Raw genomic sequence first — 16,378 nt, 5'->3', positions numbered from 1 at the left:
CAGCACTTTTAGTTTCAGACATACAGCATCATTAGAATCTTGCTTTAAAATAATGCATGCAGAATAGAAAAGATATTTGCTTCCAAATCAATGTAAATAATTGAGCCTGCAGCTGACGCATAAGCATTTAACTAAATTCAATCCATTTGTATATTCTGTTTTAACGTCAGTTTTTTTATAAGCTAAAAACAGATTTTAAAGTTCTTAAATTTTTATCATTCCAACAGGAACATGGGTTACTTTTGGAGGGCAGATCACTGATGAGGTACGTCTCATTCCTTCCTTCAAGTTTGAAACAATGTTAGCTTCATGTCGCTATGGGTATGTTAGATGAGAAATAGTCAACAGCTTGGTGCAATCTAAATATCATAACTTAAACCTTGCTGCCTTTGATTGTAGCAGACAACTAAATCTTAGTTGCTAATAGCTTGGTATCTGTGAAAGATGTCATCATAAAGCCACTAAGTGCAGTGGTTGGAAGAGGTGCCCATGCTATAATCTCAGTACTATTTTTGGTTAATTAGTAACTAGCTCTGTTATAAAAGTAAGTTTGGAAAATCAAAAATGGTTTATACATGTAATATTGGAGTATATTACAGTAACAGGTTCCCAATGTACTCAGAGGTGATGAATCTATTAGTAACTAGTCTGAAAGTAACAACACCCTTTTTGTATTTTTTTTTTGCTCTTAGATTCTTGTAGTTCTGGTAGTAGAGGGAGAGAAGCAATCTGTTAGGTCTTGCATTGCACTATACTTGAAGATCAACTTAGTAAATTAGCTGTAAGTGCAATAATAAACAACAATTAAAATACTAATCAAAAAAAGCCTCTGAGGCTGAAGCAAACTAGAAATTTTGCAAGAGGGGCATCAGTGGTTATTCATTGAATTTCTTTAAATCTTCTTCAAAACTAAAGGCAAAACAAAGAAAAATCAATTATCAATTCACTGCCAATCTTCGAATTTATTGAGTATTTAAGTAAATGTATCCCTATAGAAGGGACAGTATATAGGTAAGATAGAGGTAAAGACAATGCAGAGCCATCCTGGAGCAGAAGGCAGTGGACACTGAAGAAAACCCATTGCTTAAGTTACTGTAGTTGCATTCGTTAAACCCAAATGTTAGAGCTAAACTGGACTGCAGTGAGTGGGATTCATGGACATTTCATCAAACAGTAGCTTCTACTGCATAAATATACTGAATGGAAATGAGGCATCCAAGTACCTTTAAAGGCTTATTGTCTAGTTTGAAATCCCCCGTCTTTTGAAGCAGAGATTTTACATCAGGATTACATTGAGAGGGCCAAGAAAGAAATCAAAATCTTTAAGTATGTCAGTTGGAAGAACACTTAAAACAATCTGGATAGGAACTGTCTAGGTGGTAATCAAAACATGACAGAGGAATTGGGGACTAATTAATCTTGCCTAACTTCCCAAGGGCATGTGCACCTATAGGATGGGATTATTTGGGTAGGGGCTGGGAAGAGAAAAACTTATTTAAAATATCATAATGGTTGCATCTGTCTACTGTGTTTTTCTTTGATTCTGTTATGGTTATTATTCTATAGATTTATTGACTTTGCCAGCAAGAAAATGTATCTCACAGTTGTTTATGGTGGCAAATATGTACTTTGGTAATAAATTTACTTTGAACTTTTGAACTTTATAAGAGCTGCCTGAATGTGTTGAGTAATTATTTATTTCCCCCTCATTTCAGATGGCTGAACAGCTGATGACACTGGCCTATGAGAATGGAATAAACCTCTTTGACACAGCCGAAGTTTATGCTGCTGGCAAGTAGGTTATGTGACCTTTGTGATCATTGTGGAGTAAAGTCTGATGTGCCAGTCAAGCAGATGTTCTATTTTTCTTTAAATTAGGATCATTTCCTGGGCTAATAACTCAATAGACAAGAAATGCCCAACTATATTACATCTAGGCTGAAGTTTTCACGGCAATAGATTATTCTCTTCCTCTTCTGCACTGCTGGGTTCTGATGACAGTTGATACATTTTCTATGCTTATTCTTCTCACAGTTGGTTTTTAGCTCTGGACTTTATGATAACTATTGCTGGTAAATTCAATTTTCTTACTGTATTCCTTAACAGATGCTCTGAAAATATGTTCTCTCAGGCTGCAGTATGTAAATCACAAGTCATATTGACCACTTGATGATGCTTTAATACTCTGATTCGGGGGATCCCAACCTGGGCTCCAGAGACCCTTCAGTTGATTGTAGGGGCCCATGGCATAAAAATATTTGGGAACCCCTTCCCTACTACTTAATGATGAAGTTAAGTTAAAGGATAGTTGAAAGTGAATGTTAAAACAGAAAAAAGGAAATGCACAAAATAACCATGTTTGAAGGAAAATATATTAAGTAATTACTTGCTATATTTCTGAATCATTAAATGTCTGTTGGTCAACTGAAGATCATGTGCACCACACCTCAATTTTAACTTTTTTGAGGTGACTTCAATACTGCAAGATACAAGATAATGGGAACAGGGTTATCTATTTACTCCCTTGAGCCTTTCTGTAATTCATCTAATAAGTACTGCAAGTACATTCACACACTATGATTAACGACAGTCTCACTCTCAATTTTAAGATTGGTACTGGACATTTTATCATAAACATAATGGTTTCAAGTTGCTACATACCTTTGCTTACAGAAGTATCTTTCCATTCATGAAAAGCCTGACTCCAATGTTTAGACCAAATCTCTTATCCACTGCTTGAGAAGCATAGGAATTTGTTTTTCTCTGTGTCCATCCTACCTATTTTGTTTGGCCATTGAAATACAATTGACTCATTCTTGTAACCTTCTAATTTCTAGGATATATAGCACTAATTTGTGCATTTAATCATTGAAGCCCAGGTGGCATAATGGGAATTCTCTTTCCCTTTCTTCAAAGTCAATAGGCTAGATCTTTATTTTAGTGTTTCAGTGCACAATGCAAAGGATTTTAAACTGAAGCTCATTCATTTTTTTCTTTGTGTAAGGGCTGCATGCTTCTGGAAATCTACCCAAGTCACACAAAGGCACTATCCTGTGTGATAATGCCATATAGTACACAAACCATCACATCACTTCTGTAAAAATACATTTATACACTTGAAGTCCATTAATGGATGAGACCTGTTGCTAAGGAGTCTTATTAGTAATTTTCTGAAAGAAACTAATATCACTTCCTGGGGGTGCATATATATTCAATAGAGTAACTGAATTTCCATCTATATTCCCCCTTACCAGAATATATCTGCCCTCCTTATCTCCCATTTCAAATATTTTTTTCAAAATTTAGCTTGCTTGAGATAAGAATAGCAACTCCTCTCCTATGTCCTGATTTATATGAGGAGAAAAACAAATGAGTGAATCCCATTCTCTCTAGTTTTCGATGCTCATTATCACTTAAGTGAGTTTCCTGTAAATATACTACATGGGCTTGTTCTTTTTTCATTTTGGATAGAATTTTACTGCGTTTGATTGGACTTAACAGCCCATTGACATTAAAAGAAATGAACTTTACTTTGTCCTTAGCCATGTGTATTTATCTGTCAATATATCATTGAACTTAATCGATCCACTCCCTGAACAAATAAGAACCCAGAAACGCGAATAATAAAAAAAAGGCAATGAAGGTGTGATCCCAAGGCTGAGGTCTCTAGTTGAGCCTGGGTTGAGCTAGAAGAAATGTCTAGCCGTTGGGGATAGCTCCTCCTCCCTGTGAGTTGGGGGCCCCCATTACAGTACCCATAAAAGTAAGTGAACAAGTCTATGTCCATTACACAGAAAAAATTTCCCTGTGTATTCCTCCCATATATATATATTCTCATTCAGGTGGGGAAAAAGGAGTGAATGAATGAATAAAAAAAATTGAGTAATATAAAATCCACATTATAGTAAGTATTTCTTGAAATAAGTATAGCACTGTCTATTTTTGCTTCCGTTTATCTTATCAACACTTTTAAAGTTAGCCAAATCTTATGCCTGTTCTGGAGGGGGTGAGGGCTGTCTTTGGAAAAACTCATAGTTGCTTCCTGATATTCTTTCGCCCTCCTCCCGTCCCCTGCTTTCTTGGTTCTCTTACTATTTCCCAAGCAGATCGGGATAACTGCTCAGCCAGGCTTTCCTTCGGTTTCATCACACTGACAGGCTGCCCTCTGTTCCTCATGTCTGTAGTCGCCTCTTCCACTGTCTGATACAGTTGCATACCATCTCCATAAAACACCCGCAGTTTAGCAGGGTATGGAGTTTGGAATCTAATCTTTCCTTGCTTTAATATTCGCTTTACTGCAGAGTATTCTTTACGTTTCTGCAGGACCGCCGGGGGGGGGGTAATCTTGATGGAAATAAATTAAATTCCCGTCCAAAGACACCCTCTTCTTACCCCAGGCCCTTCATAGAATCTCTGCCTTGGTATTGTATTGAAGGAATCTAATTACTATTGAGCGTGGCTTATCTTCTTTGTCTCCAGTAGGCTTCGGACGAGCACACGATGCACCCTCTCAATTTCAAGCTCCATAGTGGAGGGAATCTCTAGCGCGTCCCACAACAACTTTCCTACAAACTCCATCATAGACAAACCCTTCGCTCCTTCAGGAACATTGTATATCCTGATATTTTTCCGTTGTGATCTTCCCTCCTGGTCAATCAGTTTACTTTCTTGTTGATTTAATATTTTTATCGTCTTAGTATCCGTTCCACCTTTTATACGCGATCTTCCACCTTCTCAATTCGAGTCTCTGCCACCGTTATTTTTTGATTGATGTTGGCGAGCTCTGATTTGATATCATTGTGTTGCTGTTTTTATATCTTTTTGGAATTGCTTCCAGAATTTTTATCATATTTGCCACTTCGCCTCAACGAGGCCCATCGTCAGCCTCGCTAGCACGCGTTTGGGTAGGAGAGCCGCGCGTTGAACCTCTGTCATCCATAGGCTCTGCAGTGATGCTTTTTTTATCTCCATTCTTGCCCCCATTATCAATTCAGATATTTTCGAAAGATCTTATATTTGATGGATTAATGGGGCAATATATGCATTTTTCCGGAGGAGTTATTGATTTAAGCTGCCATTCTGGATGATGACGTCACCGGAACCCCTTGACACTCCTTTTCAATTTCCTGTTGTGATTTGTGGTCCACATCCCAGCTACTATTGGGAGGCCTGTATATAACTGCTATCAGTGTTCTTTTACCCTTGCAGTTTCTTAACTCAACCCAATTCAACATCTTCTGATCCTATGTCACATCTTTCTACTGATTTGATGTCATTCTTTTCCAGCAGAGCCACGCCACCCCCTCTGCCTACCTTCCTATCCCTCTAATACAACGTGCAACCTTGGAATTCAGCTCCCACCTACAACCATCCTTCAGCCATGATTCAGTGATGGGCACAACATCATCCCTGACAATCTGTAAAAATGCAACAGGATCATCCACCTATCTCTTATACGTATTATGTGCATTGAGATATAACACTTTGAGTGCTGTATTTGCTATCCTTTTTGATTTTGCATCCGTAATGCACTGATACTCACCCTGCTGGTTGCAATTTTGACTTATCATTTGCCTGCGCTTCCTGACAGTCTGACTGAATGTTACCTTTGCTTTTTTACCATCCATCCGATCCCGAATTTCTTTATCCTGGTTACACACCCCCCACTGTTGTAACTTTGGTTATTTGAGTTACTGTGGCCTTCCTGTCAGTTTGAACCAGTCTAGCCATTCTCCACTGACCTCTCTCATTAACAAGACGTTTTTTGCCCACAGAACTGCTGCTTACTGGATGCTTTTTGTTTCTCGCACCATTCTCTATAAACTCTAGAGACTGTTGTACATTAAAATCCCAGGAGATCAGCAGTTTCTGAGATTGTCAAACCACCCCGTCTGGCACCAACAATCATTCCATGGTCAAAGTCACTTAGATCGCATTTCTTCCCCATTCTGATGTTTAATCTGCACAGCAACTGAAACTCTTGACCATGTCTGTATGCTTTTATAAATCAAGTTGCTGCCATGTTTGGTTTATTAGATATTTGCATTAAACAAGCAGGTGAACCTAATAAAATGGCCACTGAATGTTTATAAAATAATGGCCTGGCTACAATTAAAAGACCTGGGTCCGGTTCTCGTTATCCCATTCTATCAAGGAGTGGGTGCAAAAATGTTTACCAGAGTAGTTAGAGTAATGTTGCATATTAGATAGAAAAGATTGGGACGAGATCTGTTGGTGTTCATGATTATATAGAGTTTAGACAGAGTGAATAAAATGACATGCTTTTCCTGGATGTAGCAAGCAGACAAGGACCAAATGGCAATTGATTAACAAATAATTAAAGGAAACGTAAGGAAAAACTTTTGTTTTCAAGTAGAGTTTACATTCTGGACTGTACTGTCTGCACAGTGAAAGTAGATTTATTTGTGGCTTTAAAATGGATATTAGAGTATTGAGGGAAAATAAAACAAGTACTCGACTAAGGTGAAAGGACATTGAAAAGAACAAAATGATTTATGGCTATTAAAAAGCTGACATGGGTTGGATGAAGTAAAAAATCAGCTCATTTTGCTGCATTGATTTCCTGGTAAGGGAACTGTACATAAAATGTAATTTCTGCTTTTTCCACAACTGCTGACTGTTCAAGTATTTCTAGCATTTTATCTTTTAGATTTCCTGGTATTAATAGCTTGTCCTTTTTGTTTAAGACATTTGTGATATTGTTAATGCATATTGTAGAAATAACAATCTGGGGGAAATGTGCTTGATTATTGGAAAGTCAGTGACTTCTTATAATTGTCATATTTTTGTTCAGATTGGCCAAACTAATGGTCTGTTTTAAAGCCCATCTAAAATGGAATTCATGTTTTAATATTTTGAAAGCCAAGATCGAGTTAGCCTTCTGCATTATTAATAGAGCTTGCTCTTTTACAACCACATTTCTAAAACACTGCTGAGATTGGGAAAGTTGAATCTGCAACCAAAAATAGAATATTAAACTATTAGAAGAATGTGTATATTTATGGGAGTGTTACTAGTGTTCTTTCAAGTGCAGTTCTCCCATTTTTATCTTGTTTCTCTGAGATATTCTTAACTAATGCATAGTTGTAGATAAATAGAAGCTCTTGTGGACAGTTCAATTGATCTTTGAATGTATTGTAAACCCCGTCTTTATAACAGAGATTGTAATCAATAGAAGAAGTGCTCTAAGTCTTTAAATGATGGATTATCAAATTAAAATACTTGGTAGTGACCATCTCCAGTATTACACTGGCCAAGAAAATATGTGTTCATTTCCAGTCATTGGAGCCTTGCTCATGAGTTTTCTGTACTGAGTTTTTTATTTGGAGTTTTCCTTTTTATATTTGCACAGTTTGTTGTCTTTTGCACTCTGGTTGCAAGTCCAGCTTGGTGCGTTTTCTCATTGATTCTATTATAGTTATTCTTCTATTATGGATTAAGGGCAAAGTTTTAAGTGGAATGCTAAATTTACACTAACTTTAAAAAAAAACGTAGAGGCGCTGCCTTGCCTTCTTTGTGATGGCACTTGCGTGCTGACCCCAGGAAAGATCCTCTGATACAATAATACCAAGGAATTTATAGTTACTGACCCTCTCTATCTGTGATCCCCTAATAAGTGAAACGCTCTGGGTTCCTCGGCTGCATAAGTCTAAGGAAGACAATCTTCAGCCCCGCCAAACGTGAGCTTGAGGCTCAAGCTGTGTAATTCGCTACCCTGTTACAAATTAATGCCACAAAACAACAGACAGTACATTGCATACGATTAAAGTAATTATATTAATGAATCTTAGCTAAAGGGTTAGTAACGAATAATAAAAAGAAAAAGGCCCTTTCTAATTAAACAGTCAAATGTGCACAAGTTGGAGCTCATCTTGAACTTCTCTGTCACTCACATGCTGGACCTTCGGTCAACATGAAAGCACATACCATCTTCTGAACGTCGTTCGCAATCCCTCTCGAACAAACAGGTTTCCCACTGGATCGTATGCTATGACTGGTTCTCCCCAGCATTTTCTCTCTTCATCTCCTTTTGAACAAAAGCCCTAAACCAATCTTATTGGCCCTCACTAAGAAAGATCTCCCACTAATTGGATGGCACATATTCCATATCATCCCTTATCTTCAACAATAACCTAAACAGGCTGAAAGCAGAACAAACAGCTCCTACAGAGCCGGTAAATGAAATATCTATAGCGTAACAGTAAAGATGTGAACCAGGGCACTACATAAGCATTGGTTCATGGACCTCCAGCTTCTTGCTCCGATAATCGAGGAAGAGTTGATGATCAGGTCGTTGGCTTTATTGAAGTTTAGTGAGAGCTTGTTGTTGTGTAGATTTGCAATCTCCCTCCCTTACGCCGATTTGTCACTATCTTTGATTTGGCCAACAGTGGTGTCATCAGCAAACTTAAATATGACATTGGAGCTTTACTTCGCCACACTTATAGGTATAAAGGGAAAATGGAACAGGGAGATGAGCACACAGCCTTGTGGTGCACTGGTGCTGATGGTGATTGTGGAGATATTATTATCAATCCGTACTGACTGGGGTCTGCAGGTGAGAAAACTGAGGATACAGTTGCACAGGGAGGTATTGAGGCCAAGGTCTTGGAGTTTAGTGATGAAGTAAGAATGGAAATTAAATCTGGATTGCACTTCTCACAACCTTTACAAAAACATTTTTAAATAGCAGTCACTGTTAATGCAGGAAACAGTGTAGCCTTTTGCATGCAGCAAGCTTCTCAGAAATATTGACAGAACTACTGAAATTGCTTCTCCTTGAAATATTATCATGGGATTGCTGGTGTTGCACAATTATATTGTCTGTCTATCTTTTTGCCTTCTTTTGTCCCGAGGTGGTGGAACATGCACTACTGCTGTCTCACAGCACTATTGACCAATTTTTACTCATGGCCACCAGTGCTAACTGTGTGGAATATACCTACATGCTCCAGTTTCCTCCCAGATACCAATATCTTGCTAGTTGGAAGATTAATAAGTTTCTGTAAATTACCTTTGTTGCGTGGTGGTTGATAAGATGAATGGGGTAGAATTAATAGGTATCTGAGAGGGAATATGTTGCGTGGAGACAAGAGGGAAATGCGACTGATGGGGTTGCTCTGATCCAGTTGTCCTGGATGCACCCATCATCCAGGCCATGCCATCTTCTCACTACTAGCATCAGGCAAGAGGTACAGAAGCCTTGAGTCCCACACTACCAGGTTCAGGAACAATAATTACCCTACAACCATCAGGCTACTGAACTGACGTGGATAACTCCACTCAGCACGACTCAGACTACAGACTCACTCTCAAGGACTTTTTACAACTCAGGTTCTCAGTATTTTTTTTATTTCCACAGTTTGTCTTTTTCAGATTGGTTGTTTGTCAGTCTTCGTTTATGTATAGTTTTTCATAAATTCTATTGTATTAATATATTTTCATGTAATTGTCTGCATGAAAATGAATCTCAAAATAGCATATGGTAGTATATATGTACTTTGATAATAAATTTTACTTTGACTTTGAGAGCTGATACAGATTCGATAAGCCAAGTGGCCTCCTTTATCATAAGAAAATATGAAATCAAATGTGGTGAGAACCATGTTGGATGCAGAAATAAATAATTGCTGCCCATCAATACTATTACAAAAACATCTGGAGGAAGAAAATTGCAGACACTTTTTTAAAAATCTTGTATGCAATGGAGACACGAGAGACTCCAGATGATAGAAATCTGAAGTTGCATACAAACCACTGGAAGAACTTAGCAGGTCAGTCAGCATCTATGGAGGGAAATGAACAATTGATGTTTCAGGCTGAGACCACTCATCAGGACAGCCATACACTGGTAGACATTGTATACAATGATTTGATGTGATATTTCAAAATACACTGCTGGTAATTTTTAAATGAACAATCTTGATTTCTAGTTGCAAATATTTTTTGAAATTAAATGATTAATAATTCGCATGCAGAATCTCAGGCTACAGAGACAAACACATATAAACACAGTTACAATACCAACAATAAGATTATGGATAATGACTAATTGAGCTGTAGATAACGTTCCCATGTTTTTCAGAATACTAATTACCCGATGGGATTTCTCGTTAGCTAACACTAGGTGTGGTTGATTGCTTGTTTCACAGTTTGAGCACCTTGAATACGTCCATTAAAGCTGGCAATAAAGATAATTATAGCATCTTAATGCAGATTAGCCAGCAAGAAAAAGAAAATCCCGCAGTTATTAATTTAGTACGACTCTGAAGTATGACATTATTATAAATAATGATGTTTAGTCATGATAAATCAATTAAAAGTTTTTGCATGGGTGAAATTATAAAGGATTTTCTTGGGTAAGAGTGTTGAAGATATCAGGTTCACTTTAAGAACATTTTAAAGTTGTGGAATTAAGTTCCCTCCCACTGCCCTCCACTCTCTCTGTACCAATCCCAACCTTACTGTCAAACCTGCAGACAAAGGGGGTGCTGTTGTAATGTGGGGGACTGACCTCTACTTTGCTGAGGCCTAGTGGCAACTCTCAGACATCTCCTTTTACCCTACCCCTTGAAGAAGACTCCACTGCTAACCAGCAGAAAATTGGTGTCTCCAACACCATCACTGACCTCATCAACTCTGGAGAACTCACATCCACTGCCTCCAAACTCATAGTTCCCTTACCCCACACTGCGTAATTCTACCACCTATCCAACATCCACAAACGTGACTGTCCTGGTAGGCTATAGTTCCTGCCTGCTGCTGCCCCACAGAATTCGTGTCCTCATACCACATGTCCTCCATTCTATCGCTCTTGGTTGAGTCCCTTCCCTCTTACATCCACAACACTTCTCTTGCTGTCAATCTCCTCACTAACTTTCAATTCCCTGGCCCTGACTGCCTCATTTTTACCATGGATGTCCAGTACCTATACACTTCTATCCTCCATCAAGAAGGTCTTAAAGCACTCCACTTCTTTCTCATTGAAAGAACAACCAATTCCTCTCCACCGCTACCTTCCTCTGTCTGGTATAAGTGATCTTCACCTTGAACAATTTCTATGTAGGCTCCTCCTGCTTTCTCCAGATTTGAAAGGTAGCCATGGCCACCCCCATAGGTCCCAGTTTTGCCTGACTTTTTGTTGGCTATGTAGAGCAGTCTGTGTTCCAAGCCTTCCCCAGTAATGCTCCCCAACTCTTCCTCTGCTACATTGATGACTGCATTGGTGCTGCTTCATGCACCCATGCTGAGCTCATCAATTTTATCAACTTTGCCTCCAACTTCCACCTTGGCCTTAAATCCACTTGGTACATTTCTGACACCTCCCTACATTTCTCAATTTCTGTCTTCATCTCTGGAGACAATTTGTCGACTGACATCATTTATAAGCTAACTGATTCCCACAGCTATCTTGACGATACCTCTTCCCACCCTTTAAAAATGCTATTCCCTTTTCTCAGTTCCTTTGTCTCCACCTCATCTGTTCCCAGGATGAGGCCTTCCTTTCCAGGACATCAGAATGCCCTCCTTCAAAGAATTGGGATTCTCTTCCTCTACCATTGCTGGCTGAACTCACCCACATCTCCTCCATTTCCCAGACATCTGTGCTCACCTCATCTCCCTTTGCCTTAACAGTGATATTTCCTTTTGTCCTTACCTACCATCTCATGAACCTCTGCATCCAACCTAACATATCTTTCTCCAAAGGGATCTTACCACCAAACACATCTTTACCTCTCCCTACTCTCTGCTTTCCACATGGAAAGCTCCCTCCACGATTCCATTGTCCATTTGTCCCTCCCCACTAATCTCCATCTCGGCACTTATCCCTGCAAGCAGCCAAATGCTACACCTGTCCAATCACCTCACCTCCATTTAGGGCCACAAACAGTCATTCCAGGTGAGGCAACACTTCACCTGCGAATTTGCTGAGGGCATCTATTGTATCCTGTGCTCCTGATGCAGCCTCCTCTATATTGGTGAGGTAATAGAGGGACTGCTTCGTAGAGCACCTCCTCTCCATCTGCCAAAACAAATTCTCATTCATGTCTGACATGTCAACCCATGGCTTCCTCTTGTGCCACAATGAGGCGACCCTCAGGCTGGAGGAGCAACCCCTTATATTCCATCTGAGTAGCTTCCAAATTGATGGCATGATGATAGATTTTTCCTTCCGGTAAAAAAAAATTCCTTCCCCCTCCCCTCTTCTTCTATTCCCCACTCTAGTCTCTTACCTCTTCTCACCTACCTATCACCTCCCCCTGGGTCCCCTCCTCCTTCCCTTTCTCCTATGATCCACTCTCTCCTCTCTAGCCCTTTATTTTTTCCACCAAATGGCTTCACCTGTCACCCTCGAGTTATCCTCCTTCCCCGCCCTTTTATTCTGTAATCTCTCTCCCCCTCCTTTCTTTCCAGTCCTGAAGAAAGGTCTCAGCCTGAAACATCAACTGTTTGTACATTTCTATGGATGCTGCCTGTCCTGCTGAAGTCCCCCAGCATTTTGTATGTGTTGCTCTAGGTTGCCAGCATCTGCAGAATTTCTTCTTTTTTAAATTTCTTAAATCAATGATGTCATGTAGATTACTTACATGAAAATAAAAGTATCACACAAAATGCTCAGCAGGCCAGGCACCATGTGTGGAAAAGAGTACGGTCGATGTTTCGGACTGAGACCCTTCAACAGGACCGGGAAAAAAAAAGAGAACTCAGAGCAAGAAGGTGGGGGACAGGAGGAAGGAGTTCAAGGTGGCAGGCGATAGTTGAAACTGGGAGAGCGGGAAGGGTGAAGTAAAGAGCTGGGAAGTTGTTTGGTGAAAGAGAAAATGGCTGAAGAAAGGGGAATCTGATAGGACAGGGTAGAAGACCATGGAAGAAAGGGAAGGGAGAGGAGCATGAGAGGGAAGTGATGGGCAGGTAAGGAGATAAGGCTGCATCTGCCAGGAAAAGTGGGATCTCCCAGGGGCCACCTGTTTTAATTCTACTTCCCATTCCCATTCCAACATGTCAGGTTGGAGGAGCAGCACTTTGTATTCCTTCTGGGTAGCTTCCAACCTGATGGCACAAACATCGACTTCTTGAACTTCCGGTAATTGCCCTCCTCTTTTTCCACTCCCTCAATCCCATTTTTCCCCCTCTCAGCTGATCTCCTTATCTGCCCATCACCTTGCCTGCTTCTCCCACTTCCCTTTCTTCCATAGTCTTCTACCCTCTCCTATCAGATTCTGGCCTTCTCCAGTCCTTTATCTCTTTCATCAACTTCTCAGCTCTTTACTTCATTTCCCCCCCCCCCCACTGTCCTGGTTTCACCTATCACCTTGTACTTCTTCCTTCCATCTCTACACCTTCTTGCTCTGACCTCTCATCTTTTTTCCAGTCCTGCTGAAGGGTCTCAGCCCAAAACGTCGACTGTTTATTCTTTTCCACAGATGCTGCCTGGCTTGCTGTGTTCCTCCAGCATTTTGTTTGTGTTGCTTGGATTTCCAGCATCTGCTGATATTCTCGTGTTTGAAACAATAAAAGGTAGTGTTCTCTTAGTTAGTCTCAGAATCAAGATGGGAAGACAATAAAGTACTGGATGTTATGTAACTTGCGGGGAAACTTAAAGCTGTGGGCATCCCCATGTATTGCTATCCTTGTCTGAGGTAGTGGATGGGGAAGGTTTGCTCATTTTTTAAGAGGGCTTGCTGAGTAGATGAACTGGGCTGCAGCCAAGATGCATTAGTGATGGATAGGTACCAAACAAATCGATTGCTTTGTCATAGATTAAATTAAGTATTTGAAATATTTTCACCCAGCCAGCTTTGTTTGTATGCCTGAAGTTATGCTCAGTACAAAGTAAAAAGTAAATTTATTATCTAAGTACATATATATGTCAACACTTACAACCATGAGATTCGTTTCCTTGCAGGCATATACAGTAAATCCAAGATACACAATAGTATCAAAGAAAAACCATACCAATAGGGTGGACAAACAACAAACTGTGCAAACACAAAAGAAAAAAAAACAATAAATATTGAGAATATGAGATGACGTGTCTTTGAAAGTGAGTCCGTAGATTGTGGGAACAGTTCAGGGAAGGGATAAGTTAAGTATCTCTTTGGATCAAGAGCCTGATAGTTAAGTAGTAATAATTGTTCCTGAACTTGGTGGTGTGAACCTGGAGCTCCTGTACCACCTTCATGATGGCAGCAGCTAGAAGAGAGTTTTGGGGTCTTTGGTGATGGACACTGCTTTCTTGTCATAGTGCTCCGTGTGGATGTGCTCAATGGTATTTTTATAACTGCTAAATTATTTAAAGAAATGAGGAGATAATATGTTTTTAATACTTGGGTAACCCCTGTAAATACAGAACCGCCTACTATATGCCTCCCTTTTTCCTAAAAGCCCAATGAGGTTAAGTGTCAGGAGCAAAATTTTAAAATGGCATGATTTATGGTGAAGTAAAATGAGCAGCATGCTGAGTATTTGTTCCAATATTTATCTTCTGATGCTCTTGTCTGTTTGGAAGGAACTGCTAGATATTCAATTAATGACAATCCTTCCCAGGTTTGTAGTAATATTTCAGTAAAGTTTTTAACAAACAAAACAAGATTTCTCTAACTTCTGGTAATTTCGACCCCCACCCTCTTCTCTATTTCTCCATTCCCCATTCTGGCTTCCTCATTACCCCTTCTCTTCTCCTTACCTGCCTATTACCCCCCACTGGTGTCCCTCCTCCTTACCTATCTTCCATGGTCTACTGTCCTCTCCTATTAGATTTCTTTTTCTCCAGCTCTTTACCTTTTCCACCTATCACACCCAACTTCTTATTTCATCACCTCTCCCTCACCCACTCACCTTCCCCCCTCACCTGGTTTCATCTTATCACCTGACAGCTTGTACTTCGTCCTCTGTCCTCCTTCCTCTCCAGTCCTGATGAAGGGTACCAGCCCAAAACATCGACTGTTTATTCCTCTTCATGTATACTGCCTGACCTCCTGAGTTCCTCAAACACTTTGTGTGTGTCCCATAAAATCATTACCTTGTGTTCTGTTTAAATAACTGACATGGTTAATTAAGGTAGCTGCCTTATCATTGTATCTGGCTTCCAGTTTAATCTTTACTGAAGAGTAACGACTATATTTGGCAGAGGGAGATTGGAAAAAAAAGTCTTATGCTTGATTGCTGTCAAACCTATAATGAGAAGAAGGTCAGGTATATCTTGAAAGCTGCTGTTGCTGAATCTTGATATTTAGGTTCAATAGGGGGCCATTTCAACTTGACTGAAATAAAATGTCATCTCAGCTGGCACAGAAAGGCAAAACTAGTTTATAATCGCAAAAAAAATGTTGACATAGCTATAAGCAACCCTATTTTGATGCGTATCTTGAATACAGGACTTCCTGCTGGTATTGTCAGTTTTACAGCATGAATTTTCCGGGCTATAATGCATTCAAAATATTGTATTAATAAGTGCAAATAGTATTTAAAGAGCCTTGAGGTAGAGTTAGGATTTATTTTAGAAATTACCAAACATCCTCATCTAATTATTTTACAAACTGGATTTAGCGTGATGGAACAGTAAGGAGTTTGCAAATATCTTTGACACTCACACTTTAAAAAAAATTGTCCTAGACGTTCTAAATAGTAATTATTAATTTGCATGAACTGACTGACCATTGTTGTGTTTCATTATACCTTAAAGTAAAGGTGTTTAAGATTCTGCTCCATTGGAGAATGCAGGAGTAGGTCACCTCTCAAGTCTGCTTTGCAATTCAGTATGATTGTGGCTGATCTATGCTGGCCTCAACTCCTCTCCTTGCCAGTTCCCCATAACCCTCAATTCCTCAAAACTTCAAATATTTATCTATCTCTGCGTTAAATATATCTAATGATCTGGATTTCACTGCCCTCTGGGAAAGGAAATTTCTACACAACCTAGGTTTTGAATGATCAGCCCTTTATTTTGTAACAATATCCTCTTGTTCATGACTTTTCCACTGGTGAAAACATCCCTTTGTCTACCCTGACAAGCCCCTTTCAGATCTTGTATGTGTGTTCCAGACCACTTTAATGATATCCAAGAAAACTGCACTAAATTGATGGATCCTTTTAAGTAATACAGAGGCAGGAATTGTGCATACATTTTAGTCCTTGTATCTCATTTAGCCCATTCTATTATTGTCAATTTCAAAAAGGAACTGGCACAGGGATATATTTCACTTGTATGCTCTGTATCCTTTGGGCACACATCTTCCATGTGTGCAGAATGGTTCAACAGTTGGTTTTATAGTGGATTTCAACCACATAGAACACAGAAAAGCACACTCAGTTTTGAACTAAGGAATAGAAGGTGCCCTATCAGGTGGCACTTACT

General features: G+C 39.6%; 1 protein-coding gene across 6 annotated transcripts in view; it reads left to right on the top strand.

The window, feature by feature from the left end:
- Nucleotides 1-16,378, top strand: part of kcnab2a (potassium voltage-gated channel subfamily A regulatory beta subunit 2a) — a 293,607-nt gene that overhangs the window by 226,297 nt on the left and 50,932 nt on the right. For all 6 annotated transcript variants that reach the window (XM_072244814.1, XM_072244817.1, XM_072244816.1 and 3 more), the window contains 2 exons: nt 228-265; nt 1,716-1,795. In XM_072244814.1, coding sequence (XP_072100915.1) covers nt 228-265; nt 1,716-1,795 — 118 coding nt within the window. The remainder of the gene's footprint in view (nt 1-227; nt 266-1,715; nt 1,796-16,378) is intronic.

Source organism: Mobula birostris, chromosome 27 (genome assembly GCF_030028105.1).
Source record: "Mobula birostris isolate sMobBir1 chromosome 27, sMobBir1.hap1, whole genome shotgun sequence".
NCBI lineage: Eukaryota > Metazoa > Chordata > Chondrichthyes > Myliobatiformes > Myliobatidae > Mobula > Mobula birostris.
Note: the sequence above shows the minus strand (reverse complement) of the source record. Positions and strands in the feature narration are given on the sequence as shown.